Below are 19,411 nucleotides of genomic sequence, written 5' to 3'. Positions count from 1 at the left end.
CAGATTAGCTTCTGCAGAAACACAAATGTTTGATAGCTACTGGTCAAAGGTGCTGGGGATGGGACAGTGCACTTGTTAAGACTATTGTACCAAGGTCTGAGCTGCCCAAGGCTCTTCTGGAGGGCAGGTGGACGTGAACAGGAACCACTTTGCCAAGCTATTCCTTGAAACACCCCACCATAGGCACAGCCATTTTGTTTGGACATGTGTCTGCTAATGTAGCTGGGGGCTGCTGTAGCCCAACGTAGAGTGGCGGGAGCAGGAGTCCCACTATTCAGCCACTTCTGAGGACTAGGCCTATATCATAGGGAAAGCAGCCTCTCCACATAGCCCACCCACTCCAGGGCCTGGTAGGCATTAATGCTGTCCAGGTGGCGGGAGGCAGGTTGGAGAGGCTGGTAGCGCCATGGTCAAGGGGTGGGGCTTGTTGCCTCTCCATTGTGCTGGCAGGGGAACCTCACATGGAGAGACCTCCCCATCTTCTGGGGCCCATTGCTATCTGCAAAGTTGCTAAAAGAAGTCCTTCGATGTTCCCATTTCTGCCACCTGTTCGATTTTGTCTCTTGTAGGCAGGGAGGCTGGTGCAGGAGGACCTGTTCTCTAAAGTGGGCTAATGATACCTGCCAAGTGCCTAAAGAAATCTGGCTAACTGCAGCTTTGAGGACAGCTCTGCCTGCCAGCCCACATCCTGATTGGGAACCTCACTGTGTTGTCTGGCCCGTAGAGGCGGGACTTGTTTCTGAACAGAGAACATGTGAGATTGAGGCATTTTCTTTTAGAGATTGCAGTGCTATGCCTTTCTTGGCATGGGGCAAGAGAGGAAGCCACAATAGACTGGAAGGTGGTGCCCAATTACATGTCACCTCTGCCTTGTGTCCAGAAAACATGCATGGTGCCTGGTCTCAGACAAGGACTTCCAATGCTGGTGGGGCAGGGGTCGGGGGGGAGATAGGGAGCCACTTTAGTCACCCAGTCCTACTGTGGAGTAACTTAGTGTGTGGCTGAATACAGTCAGGACATAGTTTCCTAAAGAGGATGCCTACCTCTCCCACCCTCCCAGTGTAAGAAATGTTCTCTGTAAAAGATGAGACAGCCAACCATGCCTGCATTCCAACTCTCTATCATGCAGCCTCATAAAATTCCTAGGACGTCCCTTGGATCCTTGGAGATTATACTGTGTACCATCCTGACTTTGCCTTGTCGGCTGGTAACACATGATGATAAAATGAAAACTCTTCACTGCTCATGTATGAGAAATGACAGTGACATTGGGCTGCCATTTCTTGAAATGCCCTGGCCAGTGTTTAAGAGCCAAGGCACACAGGTGTTCAGGGGGGTGATGATACAGTTCAGTGCCAAGTCGTTGGAGACTATGACATGGGAGGCCTCCCAAATCCTCACCCCTTTCCCTTGCTCTATTAGTGTAGGCTCTTACTTGTTCAAAGACACCACTTTAATTATTATTTTTTTTTATTAAAATACTGTTATACCCAGTGGAATGCAGCAGCAATCCTGGTACAGGGTGGCATAACAAAACAGCCATGTTTACATTTTAAATATTTACGATAACTTAAACATACAGACACACATCATGGTCTTTGGCAGAAAACGTTCACAGCACAAAAAAATACTTTAAAAGAAATACCAAATATTAATCCAAAATATATTAAGTTGTTTTTTTTCTTTCACAATATTTTTTGCCTTTTTTTAAAATCTTTTTTTTGTCTTTTGCTTTGTAAACAATGCACATGAACCAAATGTATTTTTTCAGTTTTAAGAGGGGTAGGGGATTTAAAAAAATATGCAATTGTCCAGCAAATGCAAATGTTTAAAAAGAAAACTTGAGGAACCATGGGAATAAAATAGTAACATACACAACCAAAAAACAATAAAGGAAAAAATAAAGATTCAAGAACTAAAAACAGTCAAGACAAACTCCTAAAACCCACCAATTGCTTCTGGGGCTGTATCAGGGGACTCTTTAAGACCAGCCAGTCACTGTTGCTGGCAGGCTGCCACCTGGACGCCTCCCTCTGATTGCAAAGCACTGGCCCAGCTCAGGGCCATGAGCACATAGAGTTTGAGGGGAACCTGGGGGTGCCATTTTGTGATGGGAGTGCTATTCAGAGACTGTTCGAGTCACATCCTGTAGCTCACTGATTAATTTCACCAATATGGCTCCCTCTCTCGGTCCCTCCAGATGGGAACAGCTACTCTGATACGAAAGAGGCAAGTTCTCCAGTTTCCTTCGAGAGAATTGGTGCTGAGAGGCCCACCAAGGCAGATGTCCATGGGGGGGCTCATTTCATCTGGCTCAGGGTTCATAATCAAACTGACAAGATGTCCCAGGGACAGGAGATGTGGAACCAATTCAAGAGGCTACTGATGTTGGGGAGTGGGGCAAGGGCATTTAAAACAGGGCACAAGACAGAAAAACAGTCAATATCCCGTGGATCAACCAGCATCAAAATCCATGGGCCATGAACTTGGGAAGGGGAAATAACAGGAGGTTGTTCAGAAGATACCGGAATGGTGACAGCAGGAATAGGAACACAGAGCAAGGGACCAAGTCTGAAGCAGCATGCCTCACTTCTGCTCCACAAGAAAGGGATTATATACACAGCATACCCCAGTCCATTTCAATGGCCTCTAGCCCACTCCGAGTGAGGAAGTGAGCAAAAAAATTAAATGGCATCTGCTCAACAGTTCCCTAAAGAAGCAAGTCTTAGTAACCCAAGGAGGCAGCAAGGAGCTGAGGAGTATGAGATGGGCCTGGATCACACTTAACCAGAGGGGAACAACAGGCCATTTTGATTATGGAACCAGGCCATCTGGTGTCCACAGGCGGTCAGCCTCAGAAACCAGACCCCCAATATTACATATCTCCTCCCTCCCTACCCGAGTGCCAACTCCGGTGCAGAAGGGGCTCGGCTCCCTTTGAACTTTCAGTTGCTACCTCAGCAACAAGCTTTGAGTGGTAGGTAAAGGCTGACTCATCCTTCTCCATGGGCCCGGGAGGAAGGTGGGGCTAAGAAGCAGGGTCTGCCAGGATACAGGCGCTCTCCCGGCTTTCCTCTCCCCTGAAGCATCCTTCCTAAGCTCCTGGGACAAGATGGCCAATGAGTACCCATTGGGGAAGGTGGGAAAGCAGCAGTTGGAAGAGCTGCTGAATGGGCATGAATGGCAGAGGAGAGCAGGCCATGGCTGGGAGTGCCCAGGGCACCATCTCCTTCAGATCAGTATCTCCACCATGTCGGACAAGTCCTGCACCCTGGAGGTAGCCACAGAGTCTGGAGAGAAAGAACACAGACACATGCCAGTGAGTGTTACCAGACTGTTCTTTTAAATCTGGCACATTTTTTTAAGATCACATCTTTCTTCATCAACTTTTCCCTTTGTACACTGCTCCGGTGCCCAGCGTCCTATAACCTGGCTGATGGAGCACAATGCCCTGCTCCCTGGCAGTACTCTGCCCAGGCCATCAACCTCTGATGTGGAAGCCATTTGTTTATAACTCTGAACTGGTTGGAGAGCTTGGAGGGAGGGGAGCACCCCAAGGGAGGCAGGCTCAGCATTCTTTTCATGCTTGTGGTTTTCTGAGATGTGAGGCACAGGGAAATATGCAAAGGCTAATGTGAAAGGGGAGCAAAAAAATTAAATGGCATCTGCTCAAATTTCTCCTTCCTGGACTTTTAAACAAAGTCTTCTAACTGTGAGAGCCACCAAGATAACTCATCAAGCTCTACTATCATGGCTATTTCATCTGGCAATTAAATATGTAAGGAGGACTAAGAAAAGGGAGAAAAAGGGCAGTTTCTTTCTGAATTCTGGATCTGTCTGTAATCAGGGTTTTCAGTTCCTCTATTCATGAATTCAATCAGCATTCCTGTTCAGATTGAGATGGATATACACCCGCTCCCCTGGAGTGCAGGCAATGAAGGGAGAGGTCTGGGATGAAAGGGCCTGGCCTCCAAGTCACAACCCAGGAAATTTCAGCTCCCTCCTGTCTCCCCCCACCCCACCACTCCCCAGACACAGGGCAAGTGAAGATTTACCCATTGAGGCTGTCCTCTGGCCACTGCTGCACCCTGGAAAGCTGTCAGTCTCCAGTCCCAGGCAGGCAGCGGTGTTGTCAGGGGGACCATCAGTCTGGGTGCTGCCATCTCTGCTCCCATGTTTGGCATGAGCAGGGAGGGAGGCTAGGGCCATAGGCTCTTCAGAGGAGGTTCTGTCTGCTGGAAAGACAAGAGATTTAATGCTTATTATCTTGTCTACAAGATGTGCTTCCCCTAATAAAGAATGCCCCAAGTTAACTGTATCTAATGGGAGCGTAGTATAGGTATAGGTTGTTCTTGATTTGCAAAACCTTCCATTAAGACACAATGCTTCTGTTTCCATGGGGATTAACTATCAGGTTGGATTGGTTTGTACAAGTTTTGAGAGTTTTGAGTTCTTTGTAGACTAAACCTTAAATCCAACAGGGACTCTAGAATGTCTGGCATCTGCTTAAATGGAGGAGTGGAGGGGCTTTGCCTAGGTGTATCTGCACAGGAAACTATTTTTACTTAGATGGTAAGGGTTTGGGGCAAAGAGTGATGAAATTTACAGGGATGTACTCTATAGCTGTGGGCTGTGGGGCCCCTTGAGCCAAAGGACAAGCTGGTTCCCCTGGGCAAGGGGTCAGCAAGCTCTGGTTCCGGAGCCTTCATCTGGGAGGAAAGAACAAAGAGCAACCTACTGTCTACCTGTGCTACCCATCAGCTGCCTCTCACCTGTAGCCAGCCGGGCAGGAGCATCCCCTTGCTGCTCACTCGAGGAGAGCCCTTGCCAGCCCGGGGTGCCTGCTGCTGCAGCTGCGAAGACAGATGGCACAGACTTGGCGGGCCGCAGGGAGCACTGGGTGGCCTTGCCGGGCTCTTTCCTCGAGCGCTGCTGAAGGACCTTTATCACTGCATCCTTCTCCAGGATCTGGGCATGGAGCACCTTTAACCTGGGAGACAAGGCCAAGCCTACACGGTCAGCCCCACAGAGCCAGTGGTCTCCACCCTTCCCACCTTGTAAAATACGGAAGAAAAGCCCTGCCACCAACCAGGCTGGACCCTCTGGTCCTTGTGGCAGGGGCTGAGAGGAGGCCTTCAGAAATGTCATCACAGCTCTGGAATTTGATATTTTGGAAACTACCAGTGGGCCACAGAGAAATCTTGTGGGGACTCTGAGGTGGTTTTTGCAAAGAAAATACTCGCCACCGCCAAGCCTGGGTCCAAATCCACATTCTATCTGGAGTGGTACATGGACCCAGCTGGAACGTCTTTCTCTTTGATATTCATGGGGGTACAGGGAGCATTCAACACCTCCAAAGACAGGGACTCCGGGCAGCCCAGGGCTAAGTGGGTATCTCTGGGGAAGAGCATGCATATGATGCCAGGCATGGGAACACATGGGTCAGCTCAGGAGCAGGAGGGGCTGCTGCTGAGCCACGTGGAAAGAGGGATCTGTTTATCATGGATTAAGGGCAGGTCAGGGACTGGATAATGCCACCCCTAGCCCCCACTTCGGATGCCCTGGCCTGCAAATGCCGCACCTGCTTTCCATCTCCTGATGTCTGTGGCCACCAGCAAGCAGGCCCTCATTGAAGCTACTGCTGGGTGAGGGCTGGGGAGAGTGTCTGATGAGAGTGGTGTCACGCTGGGCTGCAGCTGTGGCGGCTGCATCCATGGCGAACTGCCTCATGGCACGTTCCTCCAAGTACTTCTGCTCCCACTTGGTCATGTCAGCCTCCAGTGCTAGGATCTGCTCCTCCTTTTCCCGTAGTTGCTCTGACAGCCGCAGGGCACTGATTTCCGAGGACCCACCACAGCCACCACTGGGGGTGCCTGCCTGTCTCTGGGGAGCAAGAAACACTGTGGTCAGAGGGGGAGGATAGGGGATGGTGGCAGCTGCTCCTTTTCCCCAGAGGACTCTTGCTTATGCATGTGCTTGTTCAACTATTCACAGCACACTCTCTCCCCACACCCTGGTCCTACTTCCAGAGACAGAGGGAACAGTATATGCCTGCCCTGAATCCTGCGGCCAAGGGTGTAGGTAAGATCAAGGGTGCCCTTGCATAGGTGACCATACGTTATCCTCCAAACTGGAAAAGAGTGCTAGTAGTAATTACACTGATGACCAGCAGGTCATCCTACCTCTGTGGGAACATCAGGTTGGGAGTGGAGAGAGAACTCCATCTGGTTTGTGTTTACAAGTCCAAAGCGGGGAAACAGACTCAAGATCCGATTAACCACCTTCCCTCTTGATCTCGGGGACACTTTGAAGAATTGGCTAGTTTTCTACATTAAGGTTCTTGACCTATTTTCTCCAAGACCAAGGAAACCAACCCTTGCTGCTGCTAAGACAGAAGCCCAAGTGCCACATGGTCAGGTGGCAGAGCCCCTGTTAAGACTGGTGGTTGAGAGGGCCCTCTTAGCAAGCGTAGAACTTTCTCTGGGGGCCTCTGCCTGGATCTGTACAGGAGCTCCCAAGCCTTCCCAGATGCTGTCTGAGCTGTCATTTCTGTAGGTCTTCCCAGCTCACCTGCTGTGCACGCAGGGCCTTGAGTTCCTGCTCCAGGCGCGTGCGCAGACGTAGCTCCAGCTGCTCACGCTTCTCGCATGCAGCCTGCAGCTGCCCCAGTGCCTGCTGCAGTCGTTCCACCTTCTCCACATAGGCCTGCTTCTTGCGCAGCTCCTCTTCGGCGCGCGCAGCCCGGCCCTGTGCATTGCTCAGAGCCTGCTCCAGCAACTCTGCTCGCCGTCGCTGGTCCTCAATGGCACCACGCAGCAGTGCAACCTCCCGCTCCAGCTTCTCCTGCTCCTGCTGCTGCTCATAGCCTGCAGGGAGAGACCGGGCTTCAGTCAGTGATTGGCTGGCCCCATGAGCACCCACCACATGCTGGGCTCTATGCTGACCACTGGATGAGCAGTTACATCTTATCCCTTCAGCAACCCTGGGAGTTAGGCACCATTGTTATGGGCAAAGACTGAAGCTCAGGTTAAGTCAGCAAGAATGGCAGCAACACCCTCTAGGGCCCTTTTAGCAATGACTGGGCTACACTGTCTGTCAGAACATGGACTTGCCACAGACAGCCCCAAACACTGTCTACTTGTGTCAGGTGTCACCATTTCCAAAACACAATTTTCCTGGACCCTCATGTTGAGACTGGCCAGGTTGGAGCTGGGATGCCCATTTGTATATGTTCAGATGAACTGTGACGTGCTCACTGCCCAAGAGGGGAACAGGGGCAAGAACCACAAAGTAGGCACAAACACACCTCAATCCATGGAAGCCACCAATAACAACCCCTCCAGGTAGGATCTGTGACCCCCCCACTTATAGGGAAGGAAACTTAGCAGGTGAAGTGATGCCAGGATGGGAACTCAAGTCAGCCTGGCTTTAAAAGACCAGGCTGGAGTGGGAGGCCACAAAGTGGGCTCCAGGGCTCATTCTGCAGGCCCACAGCCCCCTAGTTTAGTGCCACATTTCCTTCCATGGTTTGGAGAGAATACTAACACATGGGCAACCAGACTTATAAAGAAATGCGATCTTAGCAGCAAAATGGAATTGACTATCACCCAAAGATTTGTGTCTGAAGCTCTAACTATCCAGGCTTTGAAATCATCTTGTTAATTGCCAGGGGAACTCTGCTCAGAGACCCTTTCCATATAGCCAGGTTAAGCAAGGCCTGAATCAGACCACCAAGTCCCCCAGCTGATGCTGTAGGCTTAATCCACGTCCCATGCACCTGGCCCTTGGGATCACAGTCTAGCCCCAGGGAGTATGTCACCCACCTGCCTTGCTGGAAGCAAAAGGTGGGTGGGGTTCTGGGGTCTGTATGACAAGTTCAAAAGAACTGTCTATGTGACAGAACTATCCAGTAGGATCTTCTAGAGTGGAACCAGCACAGTAGGCACACATAGCCGCTGGCACTTGCAATGTGCCCAGCATGAAGGAGGAACCAAGTTTAAATTTCAATTTTAATTCATTTTCCCCTTTGGGTCATGTATGGCTAAATAGCTATCCTATAGGACAGTGCAAGTTCTGGAGTTGAAGGGTGAAGACTGGGGACCCAGGCAGGCAGAGAGAGGATCCATTTACTCAGGGCCCTAGGAGAGAAGGACCCAGGCAGGCAGAGAGAGGATCCATTTACTCAGGGCCCTAGGAGAGAAGGACCCAGGCAGGCAAAGGCAAGTCAGCTCTGGCTTAGGCCGAGAGACAGTGACCCTCTCCTGTGTGGGCTCATAGAGTCCCACAGCTGACAGGTTTCAGAAGGTTTATATTTCCTTCCAGTCTCAACATGACAGTCCCATCTTATGGTGCCAGAACCTGAGCGTCCAGGTCAGGGGGGACAGAGGTAGCAGAGCCAGGTGGCGGGACTCAAGGCCAGACCCTCAGGGAGGGCAGGGCCTGACCAGGGTGATGGTCTATTTGGCCTACACAATAGGGAAAGCATATCACTGGTGATAATGATCACACTTCCCCCCACCAGTGCTGACAGACCCCAGAAAAAAGAGCAACCGGAGACATTTTTCCTGAGGATTCTTTTCTCCATGGCTATTAAGAAGCAAGTTGTTGTGGCTTGGGTTTCCTTAGCACTGGGGGGTGGCGGTGGAGGTGGTGGCTGTGGACTCAGCTTACTGCTCCTGCTGTCTCCTACAACCACTGGGAGGCACAGGCCTTGGCCATCCTCAGTCAGCAGGATAAAACCATGGGTCTGTGGGGAGGAGAGCTCCTGGGTGGGGCGGAGAGAAGCCAGGAGACTGGGCAAGCTGTGGTGCGAGCAGGGGATGCATCTTTCTGTGAGGCTCCCCACTGGCACGTCCTTGTCTTCCTTTGTCTTTCCCAGTCTCCCTTTGTTTTTTGCTCTCTCCTCCCAAAGCCAGTGCTGGGCCTCACAGGGAATGAGCAGAGGGAGGAGGACTGGGAGCAGAACAGCCCAGAGGCTGTGGAATGCCAGGCATCCGGGTCACCCGCGGCTGCAAGATTAATGGCTCCAGTGAGTAGCCAAGAACAGCCTGGCGCTGGCTCCCCAGGGAGCGGAAACGCCTCCAGGTCAGCCTCCCTCCTCCCCCCTCCTCTATGCCTGCTCCCAGAAACCCGCCCAGTGACTTCCTTTCTTTGGCAGTGAGGCCCAAAAATCAGTCCTCTCTTATAGGACATCCCTATTCTGCCTCCTCCAAGCAAAGGACACTTAGGATTCCCAAGGGTGCCCCCTCCCCTGTTTCCCCACCACCATCGCCTCCCTCCCAGAGACCCAAGTCATGCCACCTCACCTGCCCAAATCAGTATAGTCAAGCCCACAACCCCCAGTGCTGTGCTCCCTCATTCTCTGCCTGGGCAGCCCTGTCCAGGGGTTCCACGGCCTCCTTGAAGGAAGAAGCTAATGTTGCCACCAGACCTCAGTCCTTAAACTGTTCCTCCACTGTGGACACTCCCTTCTATCTCTGCCACTCCCAGTAGGCCTCCTTGACTCCTGACTCCTTCCTCAAAGTCACCCTCCCCTAGACACCAGCCGTCCCATCCTACTTCTCTGCAAACTCCCCGGGGCCCCACGATGGCATGAAGTAGGAGCCTATAGGATCTCAATAACTAGTCTCTCTGTCTCCTCTCATTACTAGAGCTTCTTCCTGCTACTGAGACTTCCTCTGCCAAGTCCCTTCCTGGGCCTGCTCCCACCCACCATGTGCTTAGCACAGCTCTGCTGATGAACAGGTAACTGAAAGGACAGGCCAATAATGAGCTCATCCACTTCAAGCCTAGACCACTCCCATTAGAGGAGCCTCCCAAACCCCTTCTTTAGACCGCTGCCATTGGTTAAGCTGCAGGAACACATCCTGGCTTTTTATAGGTGTCTCCACTTGGCCGCTTTATTATTGTCCACCATGCTCTCCAGCTTATCACATTCCCACTGGGTATTCCCAAACTTTCTATTGTCTGGAGCTCCTTGGGAAGTTCAACCTCCTCCTTCTCTTTCATCCTACCAATCTCCATGGCTGTCCTGCCTCTGCCCCCCAACCCTCCCCGTGCCCACCACACCTCTGCTTCTGAATGACACCGCACTGATGGTTAGCACCAGAGCCAGCAGATCACTGCTCCCAGCCATACTTCTTATATCCACTGACCACCCCAATCAATAACTGGATTTATTGTTTGGAAGCACCCCTCTCCAACTTCAGTCTTGTGCCAGGTGCACAGTAGGCCTTCATTGAATCTGGGCTCAAAGCTTTGGCAAGGAGAGACCCAATCCTCCCTGTCCAGAGGGGGGCTGTGGTCCCACCACCCACACATCAGGCTTCTGGGTGGGACTCCTACTCACTCTGAGCTAGCAGCTTGGCCACCATGTCCTGACTGCCCACCTGGGCCTCCTGTGTCTTGCTCGCCAGTCGGCGGTTTGCAGATTCCAATCTCTCTGTTTCAAATGAAGGAAAGATGTTGTAAGGAAAGGTGTTTTCATATCAGTGAAGCTGCCTGCCTAGAGGTGTCCCCTGGAGGTCCTGTCTGGGGTTGCATCCTCCAACCTGGGGATGGGTTCACAGGGAGGAGCTAGGTCAACTCAGGGATGAATTAAGAGGGATCACCTCCATCAGGGGTGATAATCTGGGCCCACATAGGTGAGGGGTTCCTTGAGGGGTTGTGAAAGCTAGAATAGAGAGAAGCATCCCTCCGTTAGGGTGGCTCCCAAGGAGTCTCAGCTTTCAGTCAATTTGCAGAAGACTGTGAATTTTTCCCTAAGAGCAGAGGAGTCAAGTCTTCTGAAGACACTCCTGACCACTCCACTTGGGTAACCTGCTCTCACCTCTAAGATCCCTATTGAAATCCTGCAGCCTCCTCATTTCACTGTCCATCTTGTTCCGCATGGTCTTCTCCAGGGCCTCCCGCTTGGAAGAGGCTCTCGTGAGACTCTCATGGGCTTCAGAGAGCCGCTGGATCTCACTTTCCAACTGCAAGAGGCAGACAGCAGAGCTGAAGGGAAGGGCGTCAAGGTCCCCTCCACATGTGAAAGTTGATTTGCTACTTTCCATCAGGTGAAGAGGGAGAGGATAAAAAATCTAGGTGGGTTTAGGGAGATATCCATAGGTAGGCAAGACTTCAGGAATCAGGAATCAAGGGTGCTGACCACATATGCTAACTGAACCCAAGGCCAGGTAGCCTAGAAGTGGCTGGCCATAGGGAACATAGTTTCCCCGTGCCTGACATCCAGAAAGAAGTATTTTACTTTCTGTCTGGCTTCTGCTGAAAAATCTGGGCACAGGGGGCCAGGAGTGGGCACCAAGACTCTAGCCATGTTCTGGGAGTTTGCACTATCTTGGATACCACAGGGTAGCCGTGGAAGGCCTGATGCTTTGTGAACACACAGCTGGGAAACCTTCACTAAAAATGGGGTGCCAACCCCAGCCATAGATGCTTCTCCCTGGAGTAAGTATCCTCTGGCACCCCCCAAACAGGGCCACGGCCCTTGGCTGCCCCTCCCACTTGGCCAAGGGTAGGTTCTGCACGTGCTCCCAGCTGAGCTGACCTGGGATTCCAATAAGTTGCTCGTTTATTTTTTTCCAAGAGGAGGGGCTTTCTCTTTGGCCAGGGCTTGCCTAGAACAGACTTGCTGTTGTGTGGGGGACACAAAGGACTCTCTGTGGGAGGTGTCCGAGGGAAGGGGTGTGTGCAAGGGAAGGGTGTGAGTGTGCAGGGAGCTGGTGAATGGGCTCTTTCTAATCACCCCTGGCCAGCAACTGCTCCTACTCCAGGCTGTAGGCCCCCCGGCTGCTCCCCAGCTGTCTGGAGTCAGGGAGGGAGGGTACATTAGGAATAAGGAGGTTGGGGGTAGAGGAGCAGATGAGAAGCCCAGTCAGACATAAGCTTTCAGACTCTTCAGCCTTCCCTTTGCCCCCTCCCCACTTGGGGGTCCTTTCTCCCACTTCCTACCCCCCAACTCCCTCCCCACCCCCCCACGTCCCCCCCCCCCCCCCCGCCGTGAGGTCCCACCAGGGCCTACCTTCTCGATGCGGCCAGCCTTCTCTGCTGAGCTCTCCAGTTCCCTCTGCAACTTCTCGTTGTCCCTCTGCAGCCTGGCATTTTCCCTTAGCACCATCTCCATCTGGGCCAGGTGGGCACTACCCGAGGAGCTTGAGGAAGATTGGGTGCTTGCTGGCCCTTCCACCCCAGGTGGACTGAGAGAACCTAGGGGGCCATGGCTGAGAGCAGCTGGGTGTGGGGGCGGGGGGTGTTCCAAGGGCTGCTGCAAGTACTGGTACTGCTGCTGCTGCTGCTGGAGGAACACGGGAGGCACCTGGGCCTGCAGGATCCTGGGGAACAGATGAGACGGTGCTCAGAGACTACAAAGACCCCAATAGCTCCCACCCCAGAGCAGGCCCCAGCTTCCCCAGTCCTCCAGGGCACACAGGGAGGATGCACTGACTCAGTCTCTCCCTGGTATTAGGCAGAGACCAGTGAGGCAGGCCTTTTCCATATGGTGTCCCCAAGATTTTCAAGCACCAAGGGAGCAGGACTAGAGGGGTTATTCTCAGGGTGCTTGTTGCACGCCCTGCCTCACCATGGCCAACACCTTGGGATCAGCCTGAGGCTTCTAAGTAACCAGTACTTAAAGCATCTTTAAAAATGTACCCCTGATCCTTCTAATCAATAGAAGTTTCTTTTTGGATCTGGAGGCCACATTAGTCATCACTGGGCACACAGCCCAGTGATGGATCACTAGGTCCTGGATCACTAGGTGGCGGGACCCAGGCAGCTAGCCCTGTCTGTGATGAGCCCCATTCTCAGACCTTCCACTAACACCTGCCAGCGCAGTTCACGCACTCATGTTTTCTCCTTCCTATTTTGGGTCCTGTCACCCCTCCTCACAGAAACATTTTTAGAAGACTGTGGCTAAGGTTAGAGTAGCAAGACAGATGTTAGGATAAGAGTCTGCGCTCTCCACTGTCTGACAAAATAGGCATTCACATCCTGGCTTAACCCCATGGGGCTGGTATGCCACTGCTCAAGCCTGGACGCAAGCATCTCCAGCCTCGAGGGGGTCATCTGGGCTATACAGGTCTGGCAGGTGCTGCCACAGTGGGGGCCCAACCTCCACTCTCCAAGTGGTGACTGCAGCATACTCTCTGTGTCAACAATAAATGAGGTCCCAGAGGCAAAGGGGCCGCCTCTGGACCACTGAATAGCCTGAGTTTAGGGATCCTGTTCTCCTGGCCTCAAGCATTAGTGTAACATCTTCTCCAGGGCTCCCTGTGAGGGAAGGAAAAAAGAGCAAGAGGTAGGGGGAGTCCCAGAGCCTTCTGGGATCTTGTGACTCCAAGTGTAAAAGAACAGACTGCCTCTGTTTCACCAAGTTTTCCAAGTCCCAGAAGCCCCACAAGAATTTAATTTCACTTCTGGGCCCACCCTCCCCCTCCAGCCTAGGCATCCCTGCTCTTCTTAGAACCCTAGGCTGAAAGGAAAGTCCCCACCCCCAGTTCGTTTCCAACAAACAGCTCTCAGCTGATCAGTCAAAAGGAGGTTAGACAGATGTACTCTTCTCACTGCCTGAGGTGGAGCTTCCAGTAATGGCTGAGCCGAGGGTCCCCACTGGAATGTCCAAACTCCCCCTGCATTGCTAAATGTGGCATTCTTGGGGTTGCTTTAAGAAATTGCTCCCCCCTGCACTGAGCCAGGCAGACACAACTGGCATTCTTTGGGGATGACTTAGCTCTGAGAAAGAATAGTCTTCACACTTGCTCTGCCTTCCCTGAGTTCTGCCCCTCCCCCACCCTCTCCTTTTTGTTCTCCTGCAAAAGGTCTACTTCCTTTCCATGATATTATCTTTTCCTGCAGGGTTCAACAAGGCTGGTCCAAAAGAAGAAACCCCGACTCAGCTTCCGAAACTCTCTCTGACCGATCCCTGAGAAGGGAGATAAGGAGGGGGAGCTTGGGAGGTAGAGGCTGCAGAGAATGCACAGGGCCCCATCCACTGGTTCCTCCATACCAACACCATGGCGTCACTCATTTCTCGAGAGCAAGGAAAGGCATCTTTCCCAGGAAAGGCCGAATGGTGGGAAAGTGAGTGACTTAATGAAGTCTCAGCAGGCACAGAGAGAACCAGACTGTGACCTTGAGCCACAGAGGAAGGGAGCCTGCAAATCCATAGGCCCCTCTGGCGAGTTTCCAGACCATCGTGGGGGGAGAAGCAGCATGAAGGGTACATGTCAGCTTCTTAGAGAAGGTGCTTGGCCGAGGTTCTCCCTAGAGGCAGAGCCTCTCATCTCTAAACTATCTGGGGTTCCTGCCTCCTCCATTCTCTCTGCTTTCATATTCTACCCCTCAGAACCCATTCTCTACATGCAGCCAAAGGAACCTTTTTAAAAAGTTGATCAATCACAATGGCTTCCTTTCACATTCTGAACTAAAGTCTAGGTGCTGAGCAGGGCCTCGCAGCCTCTCCTGAGCCTCCACAGAAAGGGGCTTGCCTAGCCCCAGAGCCCTCTCCCATCACTGGCTCCTGCCACATGGAATACATGGAAAAATATGGAAGGAAATGAAGAGCAGAGAATGCTGCCTTGGTGTAGGGTGGGGAGAGGTATCTAAGAAGGTCACCCGGTCCTTCCTGCCTCCTATTAGGAATGCCTCCCAATATCACTGAAAGCATTCTGTCCACTTGCTCTCCAGAGGAGGAGGTCCCATCTTCTTCACACTTAACTTGGAGATGGTTTGTGAATATTCCCAACAACTATCTTTGGAAAGTTCTTTCTGAAACCTAACCTTTAACTCCTGCTGTATTTCACACCCTTTGGGAACCCATTACGTCATTGCTACAGTTAATCAGACAATGGTGTCCGTCTCTGAATTAAAGCTAGTGATACCACTCAGTCCTAAGTGACCTTGCCTATGGCCTTCTCTCCAACTCTCCAACAGGGATTAGTTGCTCCCTCTTAGGAAGGAGTAGGTTTCACCACTCTCTTCTGGGGTTGGTAGGAGTGGGGGGGGGGGGAGTGTCTTGCCAGGCCTGACAAAGGTGGAGGCACTCCACTCTGGGAGAACCACACTGCAAGAAAAGGCCGGGTGGCTGTTACCTGACTTCAGCATGCTGGAAGTGTGGGCTGCCTCGGACGCGGTACCGAGGGTCGGTGACGGCAGCGGTGGCCTCATGAGCTAGCACAACTTGGTGTGGGTACTGAGGTGGAGGTCCTCGGGGCTCTGGGCCTTCAGCAGGGGGGCCCCTGGGTTGGGGGCCCTGCTGGTTGCGGGCCAGCTGAGGGAAGCTGTGGGAGGAACTCATGTTGCTGGGGGCCCGGGCACCATTCCTCTCCAGGGACAGCTGCAGGAGGCGTTCACTCAGGGAGCGCACGTGCCCATGCCTCAACTCCCGCAGGGCTTCATCTTGCCTCCGATTGCCTCCTGGGGCCCCTCGGGGATCTCGGTCCCCAATGTGAGGCCGGGGCCCCGCCTGCTGGGCTGCATAGTACTGCGAATGGGCTTTTGCCTCCTCATAAGTGGGCAGCTCCTCGCCCTTGCTGGGCTGTGGACACAGCCGGTAGAGGGTGTTCTCTGCCAAGTGGGTCTCACCACCCTGATGCTCCTGGCCCTGGGGTTCCTGCCTCGTGGCCTGCTGTAGCACCTGGCTGTCCTCGGGTGCCAAGATCTCCAGGGAGGCTTGGGGGCTCCCTGTGCCCCCAGCCCCGGCCCCACCCCGCAGGGCCTGCTGCTGGATGGCCAGCAGCGTGCGTGTCTCAGTCAGGTTGCCGTAGCGCAGTTGCTCCTGGATAAGGCGGTGCAGGACTGTCCCAGAGGAATCTTCCAGAGTCCTCATGCTTCCTCAGCTTGCACACACCTGTCTGGACAATGGCCAGCAGCACCTGGCCCCAGAGCACCTGAGAGGAGAGAAGGAAGTCTCATCAGTGGGAGCACATGGGAAAGGAGGGCAGTTTCCATTACAGCCTGCTCTAAAGCATAAAGGTAAAGAACGAAACAATGGATCCTGGGTTCAAATGCCAGTGCTGCCACCTGCTGATTAAGGCAAGTTACCTAACCTCTGTGCCTCAGTTTCTCCATCAGAAAAAAGGAAAGAATATGCTTGCCTCAAGGACTTGACAATTAAAAGTAGCAATGGGTGTTGAGCTCCTGGTGTCTTGTCAATCTTGGCAAAAGATTATTATATTCGTAGAGATTTACTGAGTCTAGAGAAAGACAACACTAACCTACTTGGTATGAAGCTGGAACTGCTGGATCCTGCAGTCAGCCACCTATCACAGTCTTATGGGAGACTCTAGGTCATATCTAACCATTGAGCTATCCTGCCCAAGAGTGGACAGGGCGGGTGATAAAGAATGAGCCCCATCCAGAAGACCCAGACAAACAATTCCCAGCACCCCCTAGAATGAAGAAAGCCTGACTCCTAGCCTTGGCACAGCTAACTCACCACCCTTTATCCCCACTGAGTCCTCTCTGTCATGGGATGACCTTGGCAGTCACTCTGCAAGATGAACAGGAAGAAGGAGAAGATGCACCTTGATTGGTGGAAAGGAATGAAAGAGGAGAAGCTACAATAGGACAATGGTTTTGTGAGATGAGACCGAAGGTGTCCCCCATCAGAAATAGTGTGTTGATAGTAACTGTATGAGTGCTCTAGGGAAAATGAGAGGCTAGTACAATGTCTGCTTTTATGATTACATCCCTCCACCCCCACCCCACGCTACTTGGAAAAGTCCCTGATGGACCTGTAGACACAGAGGGGACTGGCACCAGTAACATCTACTTGGGCAAAATGGAGGAGGAAGGAAGCAATTGGGAGTCTCTTGGTTGCAGGCACTTGGGTCAGGGGGCTGGGAGCTTCCAGGAAAGGGGGTTCCTTTCTGGGTCTGGGCTCCCAGAGGCTCATGGCCTGGAGGGCTGTCAGCCTCATCCAGCTTCCTTTCCATAACCTCCTCCAACACAAACCTCCCTACAGGGATTCAGGGAAAACCAAACAAAACCCACACCTCCACAGGTCCTGTGTGCAGGGGCGAGTGAGAGGAGTGCACCCTCTGCTACAAAACTAGCCCTGGTGCCCTGCTCCAGTCAGGACTCCCAGCCCATGAGCGGTCATTCCCCATGCCCTCCCTCCTCCCAGCTGCCTCAACTGGGGAGTGGGAGACCAAGTCAGAAGGCCAGCTCTGTAAGCAGCCTGCTCCAAGCCCATTCCTGTCCCCAGCCCGCCTCCACACACACACACACTCCACAGTTACCAAAGGCAAAGCTCTTTGCCTTTGAAGAGACACGAATCTCTTCACCCTAGACTTTCATCCATCAGGCATTTCCTAAATTAATTGGTCTGGACTTACTTCCGCAGAAGAGGCCCAGGGAATTCAGAGCTTCCCGAACCACTCCAGGACCCTCCCCCGCAACAGTGTGCCTGGGCGCAGGAAACACCCCTTCTCATGCAGAAATCTTCCTCGCCAAACCCCTTAGATGTCCGCCTTACAGTTGAACGATGACTAAAATTTTCGTCCCTCCGAGCCGAGCGGGGCACTGAACCCCCGCTGCGCTTGCGCCCCATTCTCTGAACCGCCCCATTCTCTGACCCCCCCGCCCCCCTTTCTCTGCGAGCACGCATCTCAGGTTTTTGCCTGGGCTCACGCTAGTTCACAGAACCAAAGCGAGGGGCCGCAGGCCGGATCGCCACCCGGCCGGGGTCCAGCCCTACCCGACTTCTGGCGGAGCGCGCGCAGCCGGCGATCCCGAAGCGCCTCAGCGAGCGGCCGCAGGCCCCCGAAGTCAGGCGCGACGGGCTCGCCTCCGCCCTCCCCCCGGAGCCCTCTTTGTTTTCCAAATGCTCCAGCGCTGACGTCAGCGGGCTGGACGGCCGGCTGCATTCTTTCTAAGTGAGAGCCAGTTCGTGGCTCCGAGAGGATTTTCCAAGGAAGACAAAGAGGAATTCTTGAGTTAGTGGGGGGCAAGGACACCTGTACCCCCACCAAACCAAGTCAGCCCCCTGGGCCCTGCAACCCGAACTCGGAGCGGCGCCTCCAGATCAGTTTCGCGTTCCTCTCCGGGACCCCCGACCCAAAACACAGGGGACCCCGCTCTCCCCAGAGGCTGCGCCCTAGCCCAGCTCCAGGGGACCAGCGCGCTCCAGGGGACCAGCCCCCCACGGGCTCCACGCGGCGCCGCGCCGGCAGCGCTGTCCTTGCTGGGCTTCGCGGCCGCCTGGCACCGGCGCGCTGCGCCCTCGGGGAGCTCGGCCCGCGGGGCTGCGGCTCCGGGAAAGGGCCGGGCTGCGCTGGGGCTCGGGCTGAGGGGCGACTCTGCGGGCCCCGGCGCCACCCCCGGCGCGAGCAGCCTTTCTTACCGCTGCAGCCCGCGGGTGCTCGGCGCTGTCAGACCCGACGACCCAGCGCGGGGCGGCCCTGCTCGGCTCGCGGCGCTCGCGGTGTGCACTGGGCGGCGGCGCTGACGCTCTGGCCGCTCCGGCCCCAGCGCGCAGCCCCAGGGTCGGTCCGCGCCGGAGGCGGCTGCTATGCCAGGAATGTGAGAGTTTCAGGTTCCCCCTCGGGATCAAAGCGAACCACAAATAACCTCTCAGCCCCGCCCTCTCCAGTCCTCCGCCCCCTCCCGCTCCCTCCTCCCGGCCCCCGCCTTCTGCCCGGGAGGCGGCGCTGCGGGCCGGGCGCCCCGCCGCCCCGCGCCCCTGCCCGGCGCCCCCAGCCCGCCCCGCGCTTTGTCTTCGGAACTGATGGGGACAAATGAATCCAGCTCGGCCCATGACAGCCTCTAGCCCGTCCCCACCTTCCTCTCACCCTCCATTCCCTTTGGCGGGACCACACCGATGGATTCACATCGAGTGTCCATGAGGGAGACTGAGTGTTGCTGCGGGAAGAGGGGGGCGGGAGGGGGCAGCGTGTGCATGTGTGTGCGCGCGCGTGTGCGCGTGCAGAATGAAGAAGGACTGCAAAGATGCTTTATCCACCCGGTTCACTCCGTGTCCCGCAGGAAGACGTGACAGGTCCCAGCCACCGAGCCCTTTGTCTCCGAGCCCCTGCTGGCACCACCAGCGCTTCAGTGTGTGAATTGCACTGGATTGCTTACAAACACCGTTGCCTGTCTCTTGCAGAACCTGTCTCCACAAGAAGTGGGGAATCTGGGTGGGAAAATCTTCTGGTTAATCAGCCACCCCCCCAACCCCCACCTGTGTCCAATTCCTCCCAAGGAGTTATTATCCTTGTGTTATAAATAAGGAAACCAAGGCTCAGAGAAGTTGATTACCTGCCCAAGGTCGCACACAGATTAAGTGGTAAAGATTAAGTGGTAATCACTGGGCTGTTCAGTTTCTCATTCTCAAAACCTGGCTACTAGAATCCAGGCTCCCTAGAGGGACAGGGCAGGTTCTTGGAGCCCTCCTTCTCCTCATCTGCCCTCT

The 19,411-nt window shown here is 53.9% G+C and overlaps 1 protein-coding gene across 3 annotated transcripts; it reads right to left on the bottom strand.

The window, feature by feature from the left end:
- Window positions 1-500: 500 nt before the first annotated feature.
- On the bottom strand, window positions 501-18,538 carry AMOTL2 (angiomotin like 2). Of its 3 annotated transcripts, none has more exons than XM_037525959.2 (10): window positions 18,344-18,538; window positions 15,090-15,887; window positions 12,023-12,332; window positions 10,829-10,973; window positions 10,349-10,441; window positions 6,571-6,866; window positions 5,582-5,883; window positions 4,773-4,990; window positions 4,056-4,235; window positions 501-3,290 (listed from the first exon to the last, which is right to left on the bottom strand). In XM_037525959.2, the coding sequence occupies exons 2-10, from the start codon at window positions 15,824-15,826 to the stop codon at window positions 3,232-3,234; spliced, it is 2,340 nt and encodes a 779-aa protein (XP_037381856.1). In that variant the 5' UTR covers window positions 15,827-15,887; window positions 18,344-18,538; the 3' UTR covers window positions 501-3,231. The 3 variants fall into 3 exon arrangements, with proteins under 3 accessions (XP_037381856.1, XP_037381859.1, XP_037381858.1); XM_037525962.2 differs by having other exon boundaries at window positions 4,056-4,232; window positions 18,344-18,418; XM_037525961.2 differs by lacking the exon at window positions 18,344-18,538 and adding an exon at window positions 17,699-17,717.
- Between the last annotated feature and the right edge of the window lie 873 nt (window positions 18,539-19,411).

Source organism: Talpa occidentalis, unplaced genomic scaffold (genome assembly GCF_014898055.3).
Source record: "Talpa occidentalis isolate TD23 unplaced genomic scaffold, MPIMG_talOcc4v2.1 talOcc4.4, whole genome shotgun sequence".
In the NCBI taxonomy this organism is placed as follows: Eukaryota; Metazoa; Chordata; class Mammalia; order Eulipotyphla; family Talpidae; genus Talpa; species Talpa occidentalis.
Note: the sequence above shows the minus strand (reverse complement) of the source record. Positions and strands in the feature narration are given on the sequence as shown.